This window comes from Ischnura elegans, chromosome 2, assembly GCF_921293095.1.
Source record: "Ischnura elegans chromosome 2, ioIscEleg1.1, whole genome shotgun sequence".
NCBI classification, from domain to species: domain Eukaryota; kingdom Metazoa; phylum Arthropoda; class Insecta; order Odonata; family Coenagrionidae; genus Ischnura; species Ischnura elegans.
The window spans coordinates 144551038-144578425 of NC_060247.1; the positions used below are offsets into that span (position 1 = coordinate 144551038).

Here is a 27388-nt window from a genome sequence, read left to right on the forward strand (position 1 = left end):
TTCATGCAACTTTCCATTGTTTTCATTTAAGGTGCCCAAACGTTATCGTGTGCCATATTGCAGAAGCAACTACCTATCCACCAAGAACAAGGGGTATGTGACTGTGTTCCAGTTCACCAAAGATGAACGCAGTTGACAGAAGTGGCTGAAGAATATCCCTCGGAAGGATTGGAATCTTTCTTCAAGCGCAATAGTTTGCGTCAAGCATTTTGCTGAGCAGGATATCCTACACCGTGTAACTTACATGAATAAGAACGTTGCAGTGAAAAGTTACGAGTTAGATCGCCTAAAGTTGTCCCCTGGTGCTACTCCCACAGTGTTTCAGGCCCTCTCCTCTTCTTAAAACTTCTTATTGTGATCAGTGAACCATGAAAATCTGTGAAAATAAGTAGATGAGTTGTACTTCTAAGAAATGAAATCAGGAAATATTGTATGAATCAGTGGAACAGGAAAAGACTGCTGATGAAATGATAATATTTATCATTATTTCCGAAATACATGCTAATTTGACATCTGGCCGCCTTCTACTACTGAAGGTACATTGGAAAATCAATTGCTACTAAGTGATACGGAATATATAAGTGGTATTTTGAACTAATTCATCTTTCCCTTGCAGGTAGAACTTCTTGTTGTGATCAGTGAACTATGAAAACCTGTGAACATAAGTAGATGTAAATCTTGGAAATGAGATCAACAAATATTTTATGAATCGGTGGAACATGAAAGAACATTGATGAAATGTCAATATTTTTTCTCTTATCGATAAGGGCACCTTAATTGATAATTATCCGCCTTACAATATTCTAGGTATATTGAAAATCCAAGGGTACTGAGTGATATATCTATACGTGGTATTTTTGAACTAATCCATCTTTCTCTTGCAGGTAAAACTCCTTATTGTGATCAGTGAAGCATGAAAATCTGTGGAAATAATTAAAGATGAAATGAACGAATATTGTATGAATTAGTAGAACATGAAAGAACTTCTGAGGAAATGACTATATAAGTTTTCATATTGAAAATACTTAGTAAATTGACGTCTAGCCGCCTTCCAATACAGTAGGTATATTGGAAAATCCATGAGTGCTGAGTGAAATTACATATATGTATGTAGTATTTAGAACAATATAATAATTTTCTCTGCAGCTAAAACTCCCTTTTGAGTGAACGTTTGTTAGTGAACCTTGAAAATTTGGCCATATAATCAATTATGAAGAACCTGTTGTGGCTACCATTATCGAGATTAATTCAATAATTTCCTCTCGTTTGTAAAATTTGATTTTCTTTTAATAAGTATTGAGTTAAATGTTAGTATAATGTTATTTGTTGAGATATTTTTCCAATTCGGAAGTCGTTAATATTTCATTATACTGATCTTGTTGTTAAGAAATATTAGATTGAATATATATTTATCTTCCTTGTGGCTTCATATTTTTTAAACGTTGTCCAATGTATATAATGCTATGACTAGTTTTTTTTATATCACATAGTTTTCTAATTAGCCCTAACATTTGTACTGATCATTTTTTTCCATCAGGTAATGTGGTGCCTGTGAAACTGATAGCTGTTGCTGGTGACGGTTCATCGGTGAACTTCAAATGGCAAGATCTATGGAGGTTGTTTCCAGCTGAAATTGAAATTAAGAACCTGTGGCAGCTTTTATTTATTCCACTTTCTGGAGTAATATTTATGCTTTTATGGCCATTTCTTGTGACATTGTGAGGTTGTTTGACCTCTTCAATATGAAATGTTTACCGGAAAATGTATATATCTGATTTTTAGTTTAAATAAATGTTGTTGAACTTCATAAATTATTTTTCTCTCCTGAAATACCGCGACGAAAGGTGCTAGAAAATAACGAATTACTTTTTAACATGTTAATTTTTTAGGTTATGCAGGGAGGTGAAATGATGTTTATTTAAAAGCCGCTCTTTATTTCTAAGTCAATAAATTTTATAGGGTGTTCTTCCATATTAACAACCAATGGGTTAAGTAGTAAACTAAACGGTATTTCCTTCTTGGTCTGAACTTCTGGGACGTCGATCGCAGTACTTAAATATATTTCCGTGAATAATCTCTCGTATCCCTTGGCTTGTTATTAGTTCTCACGATTACTTTTAATAAATAGCTGTTAAAATACGAAATATAACTACTCGAATAACTCAACCCTACCGTAATTTTTAGCTTAACTTTAGGGAAGGTGAACGGAGGTCCAACCGTATTAACGTCAACAGCTGAGAGGCCGATCCACCGCACCCCGGGCGATGTGCAGAGTAGCACCCCTGACGTCACGTAAAGCGCTGTCGCCAAATTGCATGTTCCGGCCTGTATTATAGGTGGCCATGCGTAGGTCCCTATTCTGTGCCTTCATACTCCCGCCGATTATATTCGAAAAATCGATTGTGCAAAAGAGTCGGATTTCCACAATCGATCTAATAATCGGAAGCAAGTAATCGATTGGTACGTACAATCGATAACAGTTCGCCCGGGAAGTGCCGGGACTGCCCAAGGTGGTAAAGGAGTAGTTTCTATCACCTTGGGGACTGCCGGGAAGTGCCAGGAAGTTCGCTGACTGTAGTTTCCTCTGTGACAGATATTATAATTTGGTGCATCGTAGTAATGATGATATAAAAGTTTATCGGTTGGATTATGCCACGTGACGGTGGTGCGTGTAAAAGTCGTATCTGTTTCCCGTAATGTTGGTCCTATATACAAACTCATTATTGTCATGATGGCATCCAGCAGAGGGAATTTGGTTATTTATTTTGTGTTCGTACGCCCTTTTTGATGGGATTTAAAGGGTAAATTAAGAGGTAGATGTGATGACGAATTGAAAGCTGTAAACCATTTATTGGAAGCTCGTTGAATGGTTTTACTCTTGCTATATAGAAAATAGTGTCTATTCCTTGTTGAAGGTAAATTCAGGGAAATTTTCATCTCCTACGCATTTATTTAAAATTGATATCAAATTTATTTTAATTATTTATATAATTACTGTGCTTTCTTGACGAACCAATTTGTTCTCCCTTGCATTCAGGAAGCGCCTGCTTACACGATGAGTTTAGGACGAGGCCAAACACTTGAATCGGTGAGGAAGAAAATAGAGAATGAACTCCAAGGGCGTATCAATCAGTACAATATGGTAAGGTTCAGCATCATTACCATATTTATTTGCATGCCTTTTCTACTTAAAATGTTTTCATACTTGTCAAGAGCTAATTCATTTTTTATTTGCCCAAAGATATGCGATTCACATATAGCATGTACAAATATAGGGTACGTGAAGGTATGCAAGTGAGGCCTCGAAAGCGAAGACACAAGTAAACACTCCCATGTGCAGATACAAATGTATGGCCGGTTCTCGGTCTTTTTCGGAAAGGAGATTAGTGGGGACTGTTACCCAAGGAAGACCGAGGAACAGTCGAAAATTTGAATCTATACCCGTGAGTGTTTATTTTGTCTCTTTGTTTTTATGGACACACCTGGCATTTATTTATATGTATCAGCTGTGGTGTCTTTACAACATACTGACAAAAATATATCAATACACAGTACACGTGTGTCCAGCGGCTGGGAAAATCGCGAATTGTGCGTGAATTTTTAGTCCCAGGAATTATGCATGAATGTTTGCTCCAACTTGGAATTTCAAAATATTTTATTTCAAATGATTCATTTCACATATAATTCAGCCAGTTCAACAGCCACATTCTTGCCTAGAATTAGTTAGTTGTAATTTTAAGTGCAGTAGCATAGTGGAATTTTTACAGCCGCATCTCAGGGAAAATTTTCTGCTGTGTTAGCCATTTGGAACTGTCATCTATCTGCTTTGTAACCACTGATTTGTATGTGCTTGCGAACTGCTGTGGAATTGAAACAAGGTACACAGCAGTTCATGTCATATTAGTATCCTACCATGTCATAAACTCATTTGTACACCTTTCTAACTTGCATGTAACACATTTTGAACTGCTTTGGATTTCCATGGGAAACTTCTATGGAACACATTTTCAACATTTGGAATTAGCTGTGGAACTGATTTGTACCACTCATTCATCCGTTTTGGAACTCATTTGTACACAATGAAATATCTTTATAGCAGTTCAAGATGGCTTCTAGAGTTGCCTTGAAATTTATGGTCTTTTTGGAAAATTTAGGCCAGGCGACGATGGTGGATTGAAGTGCAGTTGTAACTTCATTTCGAAATAGTGTATAGTCACTGATCCATGAATAGTCCCATTTCATTTTCAATATTAGCCATTAGCGAGTGGTTAAGTTGCATTAGCGAGTGGGGGGTAAGTGGCTTTGGTGGTCAAGGAAGTCCACGTTGAGAGCTCAACTCTGGTTTTACGTGGTTGACATGGATCATTCAGTGTCCATTTCTGAGTGAAATGCCTTTGTTTCTGGATATTTTTCCTTGAAATCTGTCGTATAAAATATCCAAAAATCTGATGCAAAATGCGAAAATAGGCCTTTCAGGGTACCTGAAATTGTCTCAATACCACGACATTGAAACAATTTTTCGAAGGAGGGATTTATATTTGGCAAAAAAAGTCCTAAAATATAGTGCGAAAGATAGAAATAAATCATTGCCCTGTGATCGGGAAGACAATACATCGATCGGTAAGTTTTATGCGTATAAATCGATGCAAAATACTACTTTTCCGAAAATATTGAAGAATGAAAGCATTGATTTGCCTTGAAGTTGCTATTTAATACCTTATTTTACCCAACCAAGATTCTCAGTACATAGTGAAGATAACCTTGGCGGCCCCAAAAATATGATTTAAGCAACTAGGAAAATAGAATAATAATTATTTAAACTCACTCAAGTGAACATTTTGAAGTTCTTTTTCCATTAACTGGCTTACGATTATTTCCTGAACCGCCAATGCATTTCTGTTGCATATAATAGAGAATTTTCATTTTCTCGTGCAAACTAATCAGACTGAACTTGGCCATGGTATGTCGGTGCGTAGAAGACAGTTCCAAAACAAATGATGGCATCTATTAATCTCATGGAGTCTTTCAACAGGAATTTCTAACATACGGAAAGCAGTTACACATGAATCTTCTCAGTACACAGCATTTACGATACAAATGATGACGTTTGGAAATCCTGTCGAAGCGTTCAAAAGAAGTTCCAAATGTGTAGAAAGCAGTTCTTCATGAACACACACTGTTCAAAGGAGTTCAAAAGGGGATTACAAATGAGTTATTCATATTTTCAATTTTTGGTACAAATTAGTGGAAATGAGTTCCACAGCAGTTACATGACAGATTTTGGTGTTTCAAAAAGGTTCCAAAGCAGTTGGAAAGCAAATACTTTTTGGTGAGAGCGGTCGTGCCCTGAGAGGCTTGGAAAACGGGAGCACGGAGCTCCCGTGAGTGCAGCTTGCGTGCAATCGCGCCATCGTGCAGCAGCAGTTATAGAGTATCCACACCAGCAATTGCCTGGTTATGACTCATGCAATCTCTGCTTCATTCATCTCTGCTTCCACTTCCCCTGCTTCATTCACCTCTACTAATCGGGTCAGTCTCAGATCTCAGTTCACCCAGGCGCAGGGGCGGCTCCAGGATTTCCTTGAGGGGGGGGCGCGACGGGCTGCTTACCCCTCCCCCCACTCTCTCTCTCTCATGATGTGGCATACAAGCGTCAAAATAAGATAAGAGTTTTGGCATTATAGTTGAGAAAGAATGAAGGAATTGGTACAAATTGTTTGGTTTTAATGAGCGAATTGCACCGAATACACCGAGAAAATTGCAAAAGCCCGTGTTATTTTATGGAAAAAGTTGTAAAAGTAATTTCCGATTTACGTGTGGAATTTCAAACTATCTGTATATTTTTCGTTCCAAGCGGGAGACACAAGCTTTGAATAGACGTTCGAATCGTAGATTTCGATGGAGAGTTGAGGGAAATAGGGCGAGAAAATAAAAAAAAACGCTGTGCAATCTTATGGGAAAATTGTGAGTATAATTTACGACTCATGTATTATTTATGCACTTTCAACTATGATCAAATCATGAAAACAGAGAATCCACACCGAATGCAGCAAACCCCATCCCTGTAGATCAAAAATTGAGAGAGAAAAAGCAGACGTAAGCGTAACATTTATAAATAGAGGGTAGTCTACGGTAGTGATGCGAGTTCTCATTTTATACCCCTTGACAAAAGTGCTTAGCGGGCGAAATGAAGTTTTCTCTTCAATATATTAAATTCCAATTTTACCCACAAGTATTTAACTTTTGGATTTCAGGAACTACTGTATGATTGATCAAGAAAATACAACTTAAGTCGACAGTAAAATCATTTGCCGCATTTCACTTTGCCGCATCGTACTTTTATTTTTTTTCAATAACGGTGCATATTTATCACATATTTTTTCAAGCAAGATTTCTAAAGAGTCTGAATTTTTTATTTCCATGAAAACAGCTGGGATTAGTGTATTCAACTTGAAGCACTCTATTGACTCTCCAGCAAATCTGTCCTTGATATCCTAATTTACGTAATCTAAGATGGGAATAAAGATTATTTTTTCCCAATACGTGATTATATCGTCTTCATCATTGGTAGCTGGGTAATTTCCTTGATTCTTTTGTCGATTGGCTGCACGTGGAATGCAGATTTGAATGTCCATTTCCTCCATAATTTTCTTAGCCTTCGCAAAAATTCCAGAGAAAATTTTATAAGAGTTCATCCGCTTATCCTTTAGTACTTCAAAAGTTTGGTCAATTTTTTTTAGCTTGAAAAACATCTACAGTCTCCTTTTGCAAATATCTGCTTAAAATATAAATTGCACTCAAAACATCACTCAGACTACATACAGTTCAAATGAATTCATAATTACAAATTGATAACAATAAACATCTTCCTTTAGTTGCCGTTTTATAATCATCCCACTTTGACACTTTTTCGAGAGCTTTGGCAACATCATGTAAGTCGTCTCTAAAAGTTACAATAGCTTTATGCCTTTCTACCCATCTAGTCTCACAGTTACCTGTCATTTGATGAACTAAGATATCAACAATGGTTTTATTACGTTTACTTGATGCTTTAAAAAGTCACTGGAAGAGATGTCGAATCTTGTTCCTTTGAATCATTTTCTAGCCGAGGCTTCTTCATTATTAGCCACCTAACCATTTTGCATATCTATACAAATGAATTTAGATCTACACGTACACAAAGAAAGAGAAATCAGTTTGATAACATAAAAAAAAAGAATACAACCCCAAAACGAATGCAACTGTCCTAGCTCACGTGTGATTGATGAATTACTCCAACTGTTTCAGAGAGAAAATCTTCAACTTTAGAATGTGTCGTCAGAGGAAATCGTCAGCAATTTTTGCTCGTAATTGTACAGAGCTCCAACTTCAAACAGCAGGCCTGCAAAACAGATACCTGCGCTCCACCTTTGTGCTGCTTGACCGTGCGCACGAGTGGAAACGACCGATGAATCTGTTGTCGGAGACTTTCAAATTCGAATCATAGATCTGGCAAGCTCATCTAAGGAATATATAGTTGCAGAAATTTTCTACAAAGAAAATAAACTCGCCTGCCGACAGTGAAACAAATTATTCGGAACATCTCAACTTCGAGAAAAACTCTTTCTGGCTGTAGGAATGTATGTACCGTGAATGGGGTGACTTCGGCCACATGCGCTTCGCTTCACAAATTGATACTTGGTAGCACAATGGGTGACGAGCCATCATTTCATTCTCGCCTTTCCTGGCATAGGTAAGAGGAGATTGCAAGCAGCAAAAAAATTCCGTTAGTCACCGCCCAGGGGGGGGCGCGCGCCCCCTGGCTGGAGCTGCCCCTGCCCAGGCACCCAACGACTCAGATTTTGATGAAATTTGTTACTAGCTACTATTACCTATTTAATGACCCAGGTAAAATATCCTCTCTCACTCTCATAGTTCGCAAGATATGAGAAGTCGAAGTTTGAGATGCTTACTCAAAAGTGGCGCTAGTGGGAGTCAAATTCCAGAGTGCAGGGCACAGGGTAAAAATTCATAACTCAGAAACCGCATAATACATTTGAATGAAATTTTGAGCCCTTGTCTATCCAAGTAAATAGCTTTCAGAGTTATGTCTTTTATTCCTCTTGCATTTTTATGTTAGCCAAAATGATGTCAACAGTTGTTAATTAACGTATTTTTTTTGCTCAAAAACATTACTTCATATTTTCAGAATTATCACCAAAAGGCAGAGTAGTTAACTCATCCAATTTTTTTGAGTTGGAGGTTAATATGTTCTCCAGTATACTGTGAAATAAAAATGGTGGTGTTTTGACTGTCACTATGAGTATTTCAGGTTTTACTTTTTTTCTGCCTCCATGGAAGGGATTTCAGACATACTGTAAGATAATAAGTTTAAGTGTATCCATACCTTCATGAGCATGTATTTGAAATAATGGTCAGTAAATCTAAGACCAAACATGTAGTCTAGTGAATGTGGCTCTTGTTCATATAATTTTTTTAAGAACTGTACTTGGCTTGTGGCAGCTGAGGGGAAAAGAGTCCAAATGGCTCAGAAACTGTCAAATGATGCTCTTTTCCTGGAATTGACCCATTTTTCAAGTGTTTAGTTTATGGAAAAAATGGTATCAACATACATTAGACTCTTACTGTGCATTGGAGGATAAAAAAAAAAAAAAAAAAAAAAAGAGAGGAGAATGGAATGTTATCAGATGTCAAGTCTGAGTTCCAGTCTATTCCATTCTCCTCTTTTCTATGCCTTTATTCCGTAAGACTTTTACAGAAATTGGGGTTCCTTTAACATTTAACCCCCTATTAAATCAAGTTACAATTGCTTTAATCAAAATAAAAATTTTATATGTTAGAGAGAAATTAACAAAATAATTTTTTTTCCCTTTTCCTTTTTCTTTTAAGTTACAAAATTATTATTTTTGGACATTTTCATTCTTAAGAATGTAAGCGTTTATTTTCCATTATCTTCAGCGTCTTCTATCTGGCTCGTCTTCTGTTTTTTGCTTTACATGATTTTCTGCATCTTCTGTCTTCTCTTCTTACTTGCTTAACAATTTTGACGTCTTCTTCTTTCTTCTTCTTCTTATCTTCTTCCTTCATCCTACCATTGGTCTTCGTCTCCATCTTCATCATCAGCGTCTCCTTGAATTATTTTGCGGTTAAACGCAGTAATAATTTTTGTATTATTGGGTATAAGTTTTCCAATTTCAATCATTTCTGGTGGCCAATTTTCGAGGATTTTCCGTAGTTCAGCTCTTTCAGCCTGGTACAATGGACAGTAAGTCACTCTATGTTCGAAAGAATCGTCTCCTGTGCTACACTCGCATTCATCGGTCTTGCTTCTACCTATACGTTTTAGATACGTTTTGAAATTCCCGTGTCCGCTTAGAATTTCTGTTATTTGTCTGGATGCTGTTATGTTCATTTTTTGGCGCTCCATGATGCTGGGGAAGAATTTGTACGTTTGCCGTCCTTTTTCACTCGAATCCCAGTTCTTCTGCCATTCGGTGATTATTAGTTGATTTATCCTCCTTTTTAATTCATACCTAGGTTGCTCTATGCTAATGTCAGTGTTTAGGAATTTGGTGGCTCCGAAGCGTTTTAGTTCGGAATTTGCTTTCCTTTTTGCCACTGCTAGGGCTATCGGAATTATACCAGTGATCACTGTTAGTGCGTCGACACTCATAGTGCTGTATCCTCGGGCAATGCTTAGAAGGCAAGCTAGTTGAGCTTCATTAAGCTTCCTTACAATGCGGGATTGAGTTAGCTTTTCACCCCATATTTCACAACCGTAGGCTAGAACAGGTAATGCCACTGTAGAATAAATTGTTATGAGATGTGAGTGATTAATGTTGTAATTAATTTTGCAAAAACTATGTAACGCATAGAAAATGGTTTTAACCTTTGCTGACATATTATTAACGTGCGTCTGAAAAGTCATACGCTCATCAAACCATATTCCTAAATATTTAAACGAGTTTACTCGTTGAATGTTTTTCCCTTCTAACTTTATAGTTGGATTCCTAGACAGTCGGGTGTTGCCAAAGCAAACGTATTTAGTTTTTGCAGTGGAAATCTGTAATTTTACTTTGGAACTCCAGGCGTTTATGGTTGCCAAGCATGCATTTGCTTTATTTTCTAGTTCTCTTCTTGAGTTAGCAGGCACTGCCACCGCCAAGTCATCAGCGTATGCTGTAATAGTGCAGCCATCCGGTAGGTCCATCTGCAGGAGTTCGTTCATGGTTATGTTCCAGATCAGTGGTCCCAGGATCGATCCCTGCGGTGCCCCCTTGGTTACGGTTTTGCTTACTTCTGCGTGTTTACTTCTTAGCACCGTGGTGCGGTTTGAGAAGTAACTCCTCATTAATCCGATTAAGTTTCTTGGAACTTTCATTCGTTTCAGTTGAAGAATACAATTTGGCCACCAAACCGAGTCAAAAGCAGCAGCAAAGTCTACAAATATGACTACGACGTATTTACCTGGGTAATTATTTATTTCTAATTGCAGCTTTCGTGCGGCATCGATGGTGCTTTTCCCCTTTCTAAATCCGAATTGGTTTGGATTGTAAAGATCCTCTTCAGGGATCCGCTCTTCTATCTTTGATTTGATCACTCTTTCGAAGACTTTTCCTAATTCAGGGAGCAGGGTAAGCGGCCGATAAGCTTTAGGGTCTGCAGGGTCCTTATCCGAGGATTTCAGTATCGTGCAGAGGAGTCCAGTCTTCCAGCAGGTCGGGAAATAGCCGAGACGTAGACAATCTTGAAAAATGCGTGTGAGGAGTGGTGTAACTATTGATTCGGAATGTAGAATCATCTCTCCGGGAAGTTCGTCAATTCCCGGTGCTTTCTTCTTTTTGATTCCATAAATTGCAGTGGCTGTATCTGTTTCATTAATTTCTACACTTTCCGAATCTCCGTTTTCTTTCGCCAGTCGGCGGATTTCTATTTGAGCCTCAGTCTCGTTGCTTACTAAATCATTGGGAATGAGGGTTTCTAGTATTTTATTTAAAGTGTTATTCAAATTTTCCATTTCACCGTCTGGATTCATATGTGATACATATGTCGTTGGAATCCTTAATTTGTTACTTGCAAGTTTGTATACAAATCCCCAAGGATTTTGTTCCAAGTCGTTTTTAACAAAGTTTCGCCAACTTTTCTCTTTACTTTTTTTGATTTCATCCTTATATTTAGCGACTGAATCATAGTAAATTCGTTTTAATTCTGCTCGATATTCATTCTTACACCTTTGAAATGCCTTTCTTTGTCGTCTACACTTCGTTTTTAAGAATTGTAGTTTCAGACTCCACCATTTAACTGTGCTCTTTTTAATATTAGTAAGGGGAATTGAAGTTGAGGCAGCATTCCAGTAGTCCGTTATTAGTTGTTGGATTCGATTATCTACATTGGTAGTTGTTGGTTGCCAGAGGAGTTTTTTGGAGCGCCACCAGCTCTCGGTGGCGAAGTTTTCCTGGAAAAGTTTCCAGTTAGCTGCGCCCAGGTTGAATCGTCTTCTGGTATCATCTTCGGTGTTTCTCAATGGACCTCTGACATAGAATGCGATGAGGCGGTGGTCGCTGATACTAACATCTTCTCTCACTTCCCAATTATTAATATTGCGCACGAGGTTCGATGTGCATAAAGTTAAATCTATGTTTGATTCACCTATTGATGAGCTGAATGTGGATGGGAAGCCAGGTTCATTTAATATGTATAGATTGTTAGTATTGATGAATTCCTCTAATTCTTTTCCTCTTGAGTCAGTGTGTGTTGAATACCATATTTCATTTTTGCTATTTGAATCCAGTGCAATTACAACCTTTTGATTGCGGCAGTTGGTCAATATTTCCGATAATTTTTTGAGTCCGGTTTTTATGTTGTCGAGAGGTGGAAAATACCCAGAGATCATAGTAAATGTTTGGTTACCGGTGTTGATTTCTGCTACAGCGAAGTTACTGCTGGCGCAGTTCTCCATCGAGAGAAAGTCGTAACTTTCGTTAAAGCAAATAATGCTAGCTTTGAACATCGAATGGGCAAATGCTGGGCTGATTCTAGTTTTTATCCCAATACCTGGGATTTTCCATTTATTATCATTCTTGCAAAGGTAGGTGTAAGGTTCTTGTACTAGTAAAATGTCCAGTCCAAGATCTAACACTACCTTTTTAACTTCTGCGGTGCTAATTTTTGACTTATGTAAATTGATTTGCCCAATTCTCAAGTTTTCATTCTTGAGGAGGTGTGCCGCCATAGTCGATGGTTTCTATGAGCTTCTTCCTGCGTCTACGATGGATGCCGCATTTTGAACTACTTGCTTTGTGATTGTCCGGTAACTTTGCCTTTTTGCAGTTTATGCATATTGGATCATCCTCTAGATGAGTACATTCCCTGGAGTCATGGTTGCCAGAACAGTGTTCGCAAATGCTGTCCGTGGCTTTGCAGTCCTTGGCCAAGTGGCCAAAACCTTGGCAGCGGTAGCATCTTCTCAGCTGCAGATGGTCGCCTACATTGAACGATCCGTAATCAATAAACACCCTTTTGCTATTCAGTAGTATATTCCTGGTGTTTGGGTCTACTTCTACTACCCAATTGCATGTAGCTGAGTCCTTACGTCCAAATTTGAACAGAAGTTTGACATGTGCGTCGTCTAAGAGGTTATTTTGACTCTTAATTCCTGTCATTATGAATTCTGCGGTCGTGGAGTTTTTGATACCAAATATACATAAACGCTGTTTATTCTTAGGCTGAACATGCACAGTATAATCTTTAGTTAGAGATTTACAGGTTTTTAATTTACTTTCTAGGTTAGCACAGTCAGATTCTATCCTGACTGACCCATTATTTGTTTTAATGATCCTTTTTATCCTAATACCTAGTTTCTTGGGATCTACTGCTTTCATTACTGCATCCTTGGTGTCATCGCTGGTATTATTATTTTTATTCTCAAGTGGTGAAACAATGACGGACGTTGTGTTACTTTCAAGCACTATCTTTTTTCCATCTGGAACTTTAGGGTATGCTATGCTTCTGGTAGCTGATGCATACGTATGCTGGTGTGCAGAATTTATTGTCTTTTTAATTTCATCCTTAATGCATTGTTTAAGTTCCTCTAAGTTAGGTTTGCGATCTTGTATTTCCAATCTAGTTAGGAGTCTAATGTGATCTTGAGTTAACTTCTCAAATGAGGATTTTAATTTGTTTAATTCCTCAATTAATTCCGTCTTTTTCGGCACGGAAAGCTTTTCCGTTGAACCGATTGTAAGACAAGCTGTTAAACTTCTTCTGAAGGTCTCATTAAGAGATTTCAAATTTTCCTCTAAATCACTCGTGCCGACATTTGGATCGGCGGTCGTAGGTTTCTTATGTGCCATTATGCGGGTGGATTCGAGATCCACCGTCCCCTTATCCATGTTTAAGCCGCGTTTAGCCGGGCCTGTGCCCGTTGCCCGCCCGGGGCCACGTGGAGGCAGCGGCTGGGCTGGTGGATTTTGCGGCAGTGAGTAGGGATCAGCACTATGACAATATTTAAGAGTTCTGGAATTAGCTCCAGTCGCTAACGTGTTTCCGGATTACGCTCCGGCAGCTAGCAGTGCTCTCACTAATCGCACCGACAACGGGGGGTGTGAGGATCCGAACCTCACAGTTTCCCTTCCCGTTGGCCCATCCCGGGCATTTGGATTTGGAGGATAAATGGAAATACTAATTTAAATAAAATTTTGTAAATAATACACTTCAATCATAAAACTTACTTTCAAAGAGAGGTGAAATGAGTCCGGCCAGGGGCGGCACGTGCATATACGCATGTTAGCAAGTGCAAATCCTAAGATGAATGGATTATGAAGTATTCTATTCCTCTACAATGAGAAGGATTAAAATGTCCACTTATGGATGTGATATCAAGCTCCGATTGCTCCTTGGCGAATTCACGGCTCTGCAAGTGTGCGATCCCGTGGCATCACGCTGGGTGGGTGCTTGGGCGGGACGAGGTAAGCGGGGGGAATAATGCGCTGCTCAAATGGGGATTTCCCCTCCCCTTCAGATAGACCTTGATTAGTCGTGGCATAAATGAGTGCGACGAAATTTCCGGTTCTCTTGGGCTGTATTCAAAAGCATGCGAGACCACGGCAATACTTCAGCATATGAAATTGAAGCACACATTTAAAGATAATGGATAACATTTTTCTTGCTTTATGATCGGTTAGCTGTTGAAGAATCTTTTAAATTATTCCAGCTGTTGAAGAATCTTTTAAATTATTCCAAGTGTTATTTTATTCCCCGCTGCTTATCGCCATTTTAAATACTTGAGCAGACATCCAAGTATGCTTAGAACATTCCTTGTGAGCAAGTAAATGACATAATTCCCTTTTATGAAGGGATTCTTATGGAAATAATTATCCTGGCATTGCCCAGCGTTAAAATGCAGTAACTCTGGTGATTTTGCATCCGATTTTATATTTGATAAAGATCGCAGAAAACATTAAAGAGAGTGAAAATGATGCACAGATAACACTGGACGGCAAAAGATAATTTTTTCTCAAGTCATGATACCATTCCTGTTAAATCTATTGTAAAATGATCTCCTGAATCTGAATATGAAATCCGTTTTCCTCCATCACCCACCATTTTTGTGGGGAAGCCACCCTCTAATTTTCATCACTTTTGCAATAATTTTGAGGAATGAATAGGATTATATTAGCATTTATATTTCTTATTAAGTTTTTGAGAGGTGAAAAGTTCTAAAACAATATAATTAATTTGTAAGGATGTAGATTTGGGGGGATTAGTTTCCGTTAATGATTAAAAAAAAAACACATTAAGAATGATCAACCTTTCCTTTTTTTGCAATTTTTTCACTTATTTTCTTCACATTTCAGCTCCAATTTCACATTCTATTACCCAAAATATCCCAGAATGATGGAAAAATGTATTAACAGGTTATATTAGCAATAATAAAAATATTTAAGAACACTGTTTAAAAAAGTTATGAAAATATGTGCCAACAGTTCGGAAGGTACGCTGGTGCCCTAAATACCTACGTCTACATCTACATAATACCCCGCAAGCCACCTAAAAGGCATGTGGCAGGGAGTGTTAGGACACCAGCCATTTAGGCATAAAAAATTAAGTGCTTTATGAAGGTGGGACTAGCATTTATTAAAGTCCTTTATGGTTCGGGGGAAAAACGAATTCCCATATCTATCCGTTCGGCGAAACATCTCTCTTAATTTATCGCTTCTATCGGACCTGGAAATATAGTGTGGCTCTATTATGTTCTTTCTGTTGCTCTTGAAGATATCCATTCTCAATTGTTCAAGCAATCTTAGCCTAGCGCACAGCCTCCGAGTCTCCAGCGGCTCCCAGCCTAATTGGCTTAACATCTGCTTAACGCTGTCTGTACGCCGATAGCGGTTTTAGACGAAACGAGCAGCCTTCCTTTGTATTTTATTCCATTAACGGATTAAGTCTTTCTACACCGGATCCCATACGCTCACTGCATATTCAAGGTGCAGACGGACGAGTGCAAAATAGCACCTTTCTTTCACTTTCTCATCCAAAAATCTTCCGACAATACGATGGACGAATCCTAATTTCTTCAGGGCTATGCCACAGATATTCCTTATATGTGTTCCCCACGTGAGGTTCGAGATTATCGTAACTCCCAGGTACTTCACTTCGTCTGTTGCCTTTATGTTAATACCATCCACAGAATAAACATGGTTGTAGTTGGACGAATTCTACAAGAAATGTACCAACATGAATTTGCTCAGATTAAGTTTGAGTCCCCACTCTTGGCTCCACAAATGAACATTGTTCAAGTCCGTTGATAGAATATCATAGTCAGAGTGATCACTAATTTCGCAATAGATGATAGTGTCGTCAGCAAATAAATAAAAATCTTTTTTTACTGCTAATGCGGGAGCAGATATCATTAATGTATATAATGAACAACAGGAGGCTGATTACGCTTCCTTGTGGAACACCTGATGTAACTTTTACCGCATCAGAGCTAATTCCATCAAGAAATACTTATTATTTACGATCACTGATAAAGTTGCATATCTAGTTTACAACTGTTTCGTTTAATAGGGAAGTACACTAGTGTTTCAAATGCACCAAAGACATTTTTTAAATTAGAGTTCAGAATAACATAATGTCGTAAAACCACAGTTTAAACCCTAATAGTGAATACTTGATTCGAGATGACCGTCCGAAATATGGAAAAATTCAAAGGGCGCTAAAACAGGTGTCCATGTTGAATATTGGCCGTGACGTCACAAAGCAGTAGCAGAAGGCAGCTTCTACGCCGTTTAGTTCTACCACTATTATTGCATAGAAAAATTACTGAATTTGAGGGTATCCGTTTTTTGCTGTCATAAATTATCTTCAGAATGTATATGTGGCTGCTTCTCTATTGAGTAATTGACTTCAACATTGCGTGATATATTAATATTCATTTACGTGTCAACTTCAAGTTTGGAAAGAGTGGTGCGAATAGCACATTGAATCTTTAATAAATAGATGATGGTATTTATTTTTCGCTGGGTATATTTTGGCACAATGCCGTTTATCATGCCAAAAATGTTTTTGTAAGAACTGAGTCAAACTAATAAACCTATTTCAGACGTTTGCTGCAAGACTTATTCGTTGCATATGTATTCACGCTGGCCGGAACGTTCGCCCTTCGCAACTAGAATCATGGGATGTAAGCCTTATTTCCGTGCTGTCTGGTTGTTGCAATAGTTCGCTGTCCAGGATGGGTTCAAGAAAAGTTAATCTTGGTTGGGAGAAGGAAAATCCAACGATTTATAAATGGTACACCAAACTTTGATGTACTTATGGTCACTGAATTATTGAAAAAGGGGGACAGGTTCAACGCTCCATAGAAATGCGAGGCGTTAAGGCTAACAAGGGGAGAGCACCTTGCCCCGTCTTTTTCAATTAGGGCCTTAGTTAGGTTGTAATTAATTAATTTTCATGCGGTACTTTTAACAAGGCATATATATAGATTGAAAATATCTTCATCAAACAAATGGGTCAGTTGGGGTAGTGGTATCGTGTACGATTCTCACCCAGAGGGTTAGGGTTCAAGATTTCGTCATGGCATTATATTTTTTTTGTCTTCATTGTGATCATACGGCGTCAAGTTTATCATTTTTTTAAATTGCAGTAATCATTGGCATGAGACAATTTTGTTATCATCATAATGGCGTTTAGGTATTTTAGCAGTGTCATTACAAACGCAGAGATACGACGACTACAAGGGTTGGTGTGCGCTAAAATGTTAATTTTTTCTTTGCTTATACTGACCAACTTCCTCATTAAAAATGAAAACCACTCTTGCAAGAGCACATACCATTGAAGGCTCACGGCAAGCAACAATATGCGTACAGATATAATTAATAAGAACACAAAATGAATATAAAATGCCATATATCTCAAACACTTGTAATTCACATTACTCCAAAGGGACTTTACTTACTCAGTACCTACCTCAGTACCTTGTACTCAGTACCTACCAGTTTACCTCAGGGGCAGTGCTAAAAGAACCATTCCGAAATATAATTTCAATTAACAAATATAGGATGAAATAAAAGTTGATAATCCTGGACCGGGCGCGCTGGCGTATAAAATACGTCAGTCTTTGAAAACCAAGGATTTCAACATTGTACGTACATTCTGGGCTAGAATGGTCTCGTGTATTCCTACAATGTACTTTGACTGCCTATATTGCGAGTTTTCAAAGTTCGAGGTATTGCAGCTAATTTTTGAGATCAGCAAGATGAACCCGTCACCAGTGGAGTATAAATTACGCCGCACGATCTGCCGTGTACCTTTATATCTGTATCACCTATAAATGTACTAATTCCAACAAATAAAGATTAACTTTAACAAAAATAGTTTGTTATCATATAGGCACATATCATGGGCAAAGTACGCATTTTGCCCGGCCGTGTAAAATAACAGTCGCGTCATAATTCTTTAACCAAACTACTTTCAGTTTATAAATTACATAGGTCTACGCGGAAGATGACTCAACACACTTTCTGATGTGACTGAGGTACCTATTAAGTAAATTATTATAATATAAATATCAATTTGATCTTACAATACCTTCAAATGATCTTCAAAACAGAATATCATCGGTAGGTAAGAGTCAGGAGCAGCCTTGAACCATTTATTCCGCATGGCTTGTGCTTAAGGCATGGGAATGAACATCTTCTCCAGGCTTTTGTTTCGACGTCGAGATGAAATTTGGAACAAAAAATCGTTTATAATTCTTTTTTGAATTCATGTTTTCCGTACTAGCGGACATTTTTAGGAAGCAAACTCCACCGATTCCTGGAAACTCTCGCCGCGCTAAAGGCGACAGAATACAGCGATACTCCACTGGTGACTACTGCCTTGTGACGTCACATCTCAATCAAGATGGAGGCACTGTGTTTCAGCGCAACATGAAATTTTACGACTTTCAAAACGTTTTAAAGTGCATGCCCCAGATGCAGGAAATAAAAGTGACTACACTAATGTTTCTCTTTTAGGATAAACTTTCAAATTCAGTAGTAAAAAAAAATTAGTGCACTTCCCTATCCGCATGACTGTAATTTGTATAAAAGTTTGTTGTGAGGTAAAGTGGCGAAAGCTTTCTTAAAATCTAGGAATAGTCCGTCAACTTGTCTTTTCGATTCACCAGATTTAAGAACATCGTGAAGGAAGAGCGTATACTGTTTTTTGCATGATCTACGTTTTCGGAATCCATGCTGAGAGTCATGGAGGAAGTTACGTCTGTCCAAGAAAGTCATTATATTGCTAACGACGATATGCTCAAGTATCTTGCCTATGATCGAACCACACGCAGATCAACAAAGAGAAAAATAAAAAATATGAAGAATGAGGAATAACATAAGTAATTTGGTATTTGATTTCCCTTTATACACTGAGGTAGGAGTTTCTCATGTAAAAACAAGCAGTAGGCCTAATATACAAATCAACATGCCTGCACTCAACTCCCTGAAAATCTCCACTAAAATTTGGTGATGTCTTCATGGATCCGTTCCCAGTGTTAATCTGAAACTGAGCCTTCAAAATATTCACCCCTACAAAAAATTTAAATGCTAAAATAATCTTTTTAATTCCTCCGTTTGACCGAAAAGTGGTAAAAATTGGAGGGGGAGCTCCCTCGAAAATGGTGGGTGATGGGGAAAAACAAGAGTTCACATTCGGATTTAGGAGGTCATTTGACATAAGAATCAGCAGGAATGTGTCAGGGCAGATTTTCATGCCGTCCAGTGTAATCCGTGACATGGATTAGCAGGATAATCTGGAGTCCACTGTGGTTGATTCCCACAAAAATGACAATAAACAACCCTGTGACGTCACATCTTCAAACCATAAATTTCACGTATGAACAATGTAGGGATGGGCAAAAATATGGGTACTATTTATTCTCTATGCGGATAGTACCGGCCAGTATTTAAAAGCGGTGCTACCATGCCGGTACCAAAAATACCGGTACTAGTATGGCTGGTACTTGGACAGTGCTGGTATTTTATGTTTTACAATCCACTAATAACTAAAACAAGTGAGTGTTGATAAAAGTTCAAGCTAGGTTATTCTTAATGAACAGAACTATTAATAAAAAGGAATAATTAACAGTACTCATGAGGATTTGATTACACGATTAGGATATTTTCTCTATCAATGTAATATTCCACGTCCAAGTACAGCTGAGGACTTCAAATCCAGAGATCCAGAAAACCAGAGTTCTGGAACGCTTGAAAATTCCTCTGCGCAGTGTTTGGACTTGCCACCTCGTGGCGCCACTCTCTGAGCCTTATATTCTGGGACAAGTAGAAAGTTAGCACACCCTTTGAACATGCATGCTAAAAACCTAGGGAGGGATATTTAAGGATCTTAATTATCATGCACAAGAGCCTGAACGCATGCATCAATTAATCAATTAATCAATTTACAAAATATAGAAGGTGTTGCACACATTTACTGTCTGACTAAGGAAGGTATCGATAGTTATCACAATGTCTGCTATCAAGGGAAATGCTATCAAGGGAAGCTATTAAGCTTGAAGAAAAAGATGTATTTATTGCTCGTTCTTATCCAGTATTAAGTACATATGGAAGATATGATGCACAGAAGAAGCTATAGTCGTGATTTGATGACTTACTCAGCAAGTTTTTTTGCCTCCTTCAATGCAGTGAACTTGAATCCATCTAAGGCGGTGAATGTTCTTCTAGGAGTTGTTCGACAGACAATCTACACATGCACCTCTGCTCCTTTTACGCAGCTGAGAGGATCAAGACTGTTTATTTGCTATCCATCGATTACGTACTTAAGTTGCAAGATGGACAGTGAATATTTCACAATTTATGACTGACATACGGCATGCTAGAAGGTTTATGCTAATTAATTTACAATCCCTTTCATTTGTAATTTCTTAGTAATGGTTTTATTGCATTAAAATTCTCAAGAAAAAGTCTAGAGCCATTACACCGTTACATACAGAATATTTGTAATGATTTTTACAACTCTAATATATTATTTTCTGCTCCTAATATTTTTTGTTTTTCACTGAAACAGTTATCAATAGGGTAGTTTCCTTCATGAAAGTTAACGAAAGGCATTGATTGCGATTCGTTACCCACCATTAGCATATTCATAATATACAAATTATTCGGTTTTAAACATCCCAGTTTAGACGAATGTTATTGGTCAATTTTAGCCTCATTTGAAAAAGGCCAGATTGGCGCCCATGCGATGCCACTCCATGTGATGTCACAGGGACCTAGATACTATAAGAGTAGATAACACAGCTCTACAAAAAAAAATTTTTTTGTTGTTGCCGGAGATATTTCAACGAATACTGGGTATATTTGGTATGCTGAATCTGAATCTGAAAACGGATTTCCCCAATTGGCCCTAGTTTCTTAGATACAGGCTATCTCTGACATGTTGCGTTTAGTCGTTAAATTATCAGTAAATCGGTTGTGATTCCTCAATTCTGTATGCCTATTCATTTTATATATTGTAACTCCGTGTGTACAAATGTAATATCTTATATATTACACAATATAGAGGAGAAGGTGAGATTATGGGACGTGGTAGTAATTTGAGACACCCTCATGTGTCTCACAATTTCAAGGAGCGTCAATTAGTGACACTGTTGCAGTGAAGGTCAGGGTCGTGCGCAGTGTGACCTATCCAATGATGTGAACCACTATTGTAATACAGTCCACAAACCATTCTCAAGTTCGTGTTTTCATTTCTGTACGTAACCCACCCTTTGGACATTTCGTTGGAAAATACGAATTTCGAAAGCGAACAACGGCAGTCGAGAGAGGGACGAGCGTGTGAGAGGACGCAGTTTGTGTAATAGCCATTAATAGTTTTCCTAGTGAAGAATTTCTCGTTCACAGTATCAAGAAAAAGGTATGTCGCGATATATTCTTAGTTAAATTTAACATATGGATAATATTGCTATAAATATTGTCTTATTAGTTCCACCTTACCATATTTACAATATTTTTGCAAATATATTTTTTATTTTATTTTATTCTTTTCATAGATTAACATGAGTTCTTCGCGTAAAGGTTGTTTCAACTCTCCTGATGAGTTCTGCTATATCTTTGGAGAATACACTCTGCAAGAACAACGGAAGAACATTACTGACTTTGTAAAACAGGCCTATCTAGCATATTTTGGTGTTAAGCTGGGAGACCAAGATAAACATTGGGCTCCTCATAAAGTTTGCAAACGCTGTGTGGAGTCTTTACCACGGTGGACTAATGGGAAACGAAGGGGTTTAAACTTTGGAGTGCCAATGGTGTGGCGAGAGCCAAAAAACCACCATAATGATTGCTATTTTTTGCATGGCCAATGTAAAAGGTTTCAATCGCTACAAGAAGCATAAGTGGGAATATTCCGATTTAGAATCAGCAAGGCGACCAGTGCCACACAACGATGACATTCCTGTACCAGTCTTCACTACTCTGCCAAAACTACTCCCTTCAGATGACGATGATTTGCAGCACGTGAACACTAGTAGTAGTGAATGTGAATACGAAGGAAGCTCCACAAGACATCTGCTCTTCAGTCAGGAAGAGCTTAACCATTTGATAAGAGATCTCAGTCTTTCTAAACAGTCTTCTGAACTCTTGGCATCTAGGCTTAATGAGAAGAATTGCCTGCAACCAGGAACTAAAATCACAGCTTACCGAACAAGAGAAGCAGATCTACTTCCATACTTCAGTCAACAAGATGAACTTTTTTACTGCAGTGACATTCCTGGTATACTACTGAAACTGGGACTAACAAAATATCAACCTCAAGACTGGAGGCTTTTTATCGATTGCTCAAGCAGAAGCCGAAAATGTGTGTTGTTGCATAATGGTAACCGCTATGCATCCATTCCAATTGGCTACTCAACAAAACTTCATGAGGAGTACGAAAATATCCAGATGATTCTCCAGAAACTTCGTTATAACCAACACCAATGGTCTATCTGTGTTGATTTGAAAATGGTTAACTTTTTGCTTGGACAGCAAAGTGGATACACAAAATTCCCCAGCTTTATCTGCATGTGGGACAGCAGAGCAAAGCATGATCACTGGGAGAAAGTTTCATAGCCATCAAGAGACACCTTTGCTGTAGGAACAGCTAATATCCTAAAAGAACCATTAGTTGATAGGGACAAAATCATTCTTCCACCACTTCATATCAAGCTTGGTCTAATGAAGCAATTTGTGAAAGCATTGGACAAAAATGGTGACTGTTTCAAATATATATAATATAATTTCCCTGGACTCAGTAATGAAAAATTAAAAGCTGGTATATTTGATGGTCCCCAAATTCGGAAACTTATGCATGATTTGGAATTCATTAAAGTTATGAATTGCATTGAAGCATCTGCCTGGAGCAGTTTTGTATCTGTTGTCAAGAATTTCTTAGGTAACTACAAAGCACATAATTATGAGGAACTGGTGAAAAACATGCTCAGAAACTTTAAAACCTTGGGGGCAAATATGAGCATTAAGATTCACTACCTCCACAGCCATCTTGATAGATTTCCGGACAATCTTGGTGACTTGGTGACTTGGCGAGGAACAAGGTGAAAGATTCCATCAAGATTTTCAGGCTATGGAAGAACGATATCAAGGTAGATGGGACTAGCACATGATGGCAGACTACTGTTGGGATCTTCAGCATGACTGTCCTGATGTTCAACACAAAAGAAAATCACACAGGCGAAGTTTTTCGAGATGCTAATTGCAATATTTTTAAAAGACTATTTTTTATCTTTCTTTTTCTGTTACATGCTGAATGAACAATGGATCAACATTTTTGTGATTATTTTCATATGTATTTTCATTTGCTTGTGTGCACAATGTATCCCAATTAATATTTTGGAGTTTTTTTTAAATCTGCATATTATACGTTATAACAATAAATAGAGCCAATCTAGCAAAACAAGTTACATATTCGAATTCAGGGCCATAAAGTTATCCTATATTCACTGAAAATTAATTGGCAACAAAATCACTGTTGACCAGTGTAATAGTTTCAAATCGTCTGAGATAACCAATGCATGCATGAGGCACAGAGCTCAGGGAAACATCTCTTGATAATCACCTATTAAAATTGCCTAAGGTCGGAAAGTTTCCTTCGCTTGATAGGGTAATAATAATCCTTATTTAAGCCAATCACCACCTGCTAGCAGGGTACTCCGCTACCTGCTAGCAGTCTGCATCGTAGCGGCGCTCATAGCCTCGCACAAAGGTTGCCTCACGCGGCATCAGCCAGAACCAGAATGATGACACACGGGCTTTTCCCAGCATTCATACTTTGCTTTCCCATTTTCGTGCGCTTGAAAATTTTCACCTTTCATATAATCGCGAAAAATATATATCGTCATTTAAAAATCTAAAAGCATGAAATGCATACCTACTCCAGGAGTAATAATCTTTTGATTGAGGCAGTAATTAAATAACAGGAAACCACCCTATTGTTAGGTGTAGGCTTAAACTATTTTTCAAGCTATAGTTCTGGCTTCAAGCCTTGGTTGTAACTGTTGCATGAAAATAAAGTGCCTGTTACGTTCAGGACAAGGTGGGTCAACCACTTGTTTGCCTCATGATATGTAAAATGGTATTTCAGCTCAATTAGAACTTTTGTAATGCTGTGCTATTTTTTTCAGGTATGCATATACCTTAAAAAGGTTGCTTCAAGTGCATACCTTTAACATTATCAACAAAATATTTTAAACTAAGTTACAATTTTTTAAACCGTTTGTTACTTACGTGACATCATACTCTTCAGGTCAAAAGTTATTAAAAGTAAGCAGAGTGAACTTGGTCAAAAATATATTTATCAGTAAAGGTTGTTAAGTATTAATTAAAATACAATTATTATTAAAGGATTCTACTAATCAAGGTAGGTTTCCATGGAGTGCTCGAGTTGAATTCCGTGAGCCTCCCATTCCATCATGCACTTCCCTCTTCAGCGCACAATAAGACCTACCTCCTTTCATTAAATCTAAAAATGCTATTCTTTTCCTTCCTCTACCTTGTTTACCTAACATACTACACTGTTTTCAACATACCCTCCCCGATAAGTACTTGCTCCATCCATACCTTCTGTCTCCTCTGTATCTCATTTAAAAGCTGCCTCTGCTTACCCACCATGTCCAGCACTTCGTCGTTCCTCCTCCTCTCCGTCCACTTCACCTTCTCCATTCTTCGCCACACCCACATCTCTAATGCCTCCACTCTTCTCTCGTCCGCCTTCCTAGTTGTCCACGTTTCTGCACCGTAAAACTACAATCTAGATCAGACTCTTCACTAACCTTTTCTTTAAATTAATACTTAGCGAACTTCTCAAAAGCTCCTTCCTGTTCATGAACGCCTCCTTTGCTAATGCAATTAGTTTAACTGCTCAACCTACTCAAGTTTTTCACCACCCAGCTTAATCTTGAGTCTCACATTCCTCGCTCGTGATGCTTTACAAAACCGCATAATCTTGGTCTTCTTGTGATTAATCCTCAACCCATATTCCTCGCAACACTGGTATAATGCATCCACTAAAGCCTGAAGCCCCCTCGCTGACTGGCTAATCAACACCTGAACATCTGGGAATCTCACTGATTTGAACATCATTCCTCCCACTTTCACTCCAGCTTCTAACTCATCCCAAGCTTCTCTTACCATTTCTTCAGCATACACATAAAAGAGCAGTGGCGATAGAGGACAGCCTTGCCTCATTCCTTGGCCCATTCTTGCCCACCCAGATTCTCCCTCCGCTTCCCTCACTTGCGCAGTCTGGAACATACACAGATTACATATCAGTCGCCTATCCCTCCAATCTACACATACTTGAGAATATCCATTAACTTTACCCAGTTCAATCTATCAAATGCTTTTTCAAAATCCACGAAGCAGGCATACACGTCCTGGTCATATTCTATGCTCCTCTCCACCAGGGACCTCATTATCGCTATTGAGTCACGAGTTAACTTCCCTTTTCTAAAACCAAAATGATCTTTGCCCAAATATTTATTTACCCTTGCCTCCATTCATCTGTTCAATATCCTTAGTACCACTTTTGCTGTGTGCGATATTATGCTAATAGTCCTATAATTCCCGCATTTAGCAGCTTTCATCTTTTTCGGTAGCGGAATTAGAATCTCCTTCACGAAATCTTCTGGCCAACACTCCTCCTCATAGATCTTGTGAACTAGCTCGAAAAACCTTTTCTTACTATTCCTCCCTAGATTCTTCAACAGGTAACATGGGATATTGTCCTTCCATCTACTCTGTACCTCTTCTCGCATTTAGCAACCTTCCATCTTAAGCTTTCATGTTAGACGTGGCTTGCCCTCTTTTGCTATGTGATAGCGACTTAACTTTGACATGTAATAAGCCTACCTCTCCTTCCTTTTGAAACTTTTCCATTTCCTCACAGTCTTTTCCACCAAATCTCCCTTGCTCTCTTAGTTTCACGCCATAAACGATTATTAATTCGTCTATACATTTTTTTACCCTATTGTGTCCATGTTCTTCCACTTCCTCCTCTCCTCCATTTCCCTTATCATTTTCTCCTTTATCCACGGCTTCTTTATCCTTCTTCTATCAACATAACCAATAGACTTCTCAGCTGCTTTGACTATTCCAGTTTTAATATTATCCCATCTTTCCTCACCAGCCTTTGTACTTTCAATCTCCCGGGCGCTACTTTCAACCAGGGATGTGATCCGGTACGAAACTTTACGTTTAGTGCCCGGTCCGAAAAGGCACGAAACGATTTCGTGCCTTTTCGGACCGGGCACTAAACGATCCGATTCATTTCGGACCAGGCTGGCACGAAACTTTTCACTTTTAAAATTTTGAGATCCCATACACTTTATTTTCCGCCTCGTATAGTTTCGTGCCGGGTGGCAAGAAATTATCCGAAAAAGTGGTTAAAGTGCCAGACCGCGTGTATGTGCCGCGCGGGGTTTAAGAAAGGGACCGATGCGGACACAAAAGACCAGCTTAGTGGATGCCCTTCTAGCCCAGGCCCATCCTCGAACTGAACGACCCTTTTCTATCCCCTCTGCGCGGTCATCCTCTGCTATTTGCGTTGTTTGTTCCAAAAATATATTCGTAGCTTATATTTCTGAAGTTAGAAATGAATTCTTCATTTTTCGCTCATCACATGGAAATTTCAATCGGAGTTCTAGCGTTAATTTCAACGGAGTTCATTTCAGTTGCAAATCAGCCGATATGGAATAGAAATATTCTAAATCCGTCAATATGATCGTTAGAACTTCGCTTAAAATTTCTTCACGCTCAGAAAAACCCAGGGAATTCATCTTACATTAAATAATCGATGGGAACAGCAAATACATGATTCTATAAAACACGACTATTTCAGTCAATTGACCGTGGACTAGCACTGTGAAGCAGTCTTCGAGGGTCTGGGACTGGGGCAGAGGAGAAGGATCGGCGCGGCGTCCCGCTGAGTTGCGTCCAGGGAAGTTGCGAAGCTTTGCTTTCCTTCGACGCGAGAGTGCTCGTTACAGAGGAGTACAAAAGATTTTCAAGGAACTCATAATGCCGGAACCTCCATGGGGCTCCGGCGCGAAAGTGTTAACAAATAATCCCAAATTTTAATTTGTTCTGAAAACATTATTATAATAAATATCAATATAATTTAATCTTATTTTATAATATACATGCTATATTTCAACCATGGATGTCTACTACCGTGTGAGACGATTCAGTCCATTAATTTTTTTTATTTAAAGAAAATAAAAAATGCTTTTTACGCAGATAGAATCCATAAACGTTAATTTTTTCCCGTTAATTTACCCGATTTCCGAGCTAATTTTCTATGAGCGCTCACTATGTCACTAAGGCAC

At 38.4% G+C, this 27388-nt stretch overlaps 1 protein-coding gene across 1 annotated transcript in view; it reads left to right on the forward strand.

The window, feature by feature from the left end:
• The first annotated feature begins 2475 nt into the window (after positions 1 to 2475).
• The window catches only part of LOC124154746, a 99289-nt gene continuing 74376 nt past the window's right edge, over positions 2476 to 27388 (forward strand). The window contains exons 1-2 of the mRNA XM_046528652.1: positions 2476 to 2915; positions 3038 to 3142. Of these exons, the coding sequence (XP_046384608.1) occupies positions 3056 to 3142 (87 nt within the window). The 5' untranslated portion in view covers positions 2476 to 2915; positions 3038 to 3055. The remainder of the gene's footprint in view (positions 2916 to 3037; positions 3143 to 27388) is intronic.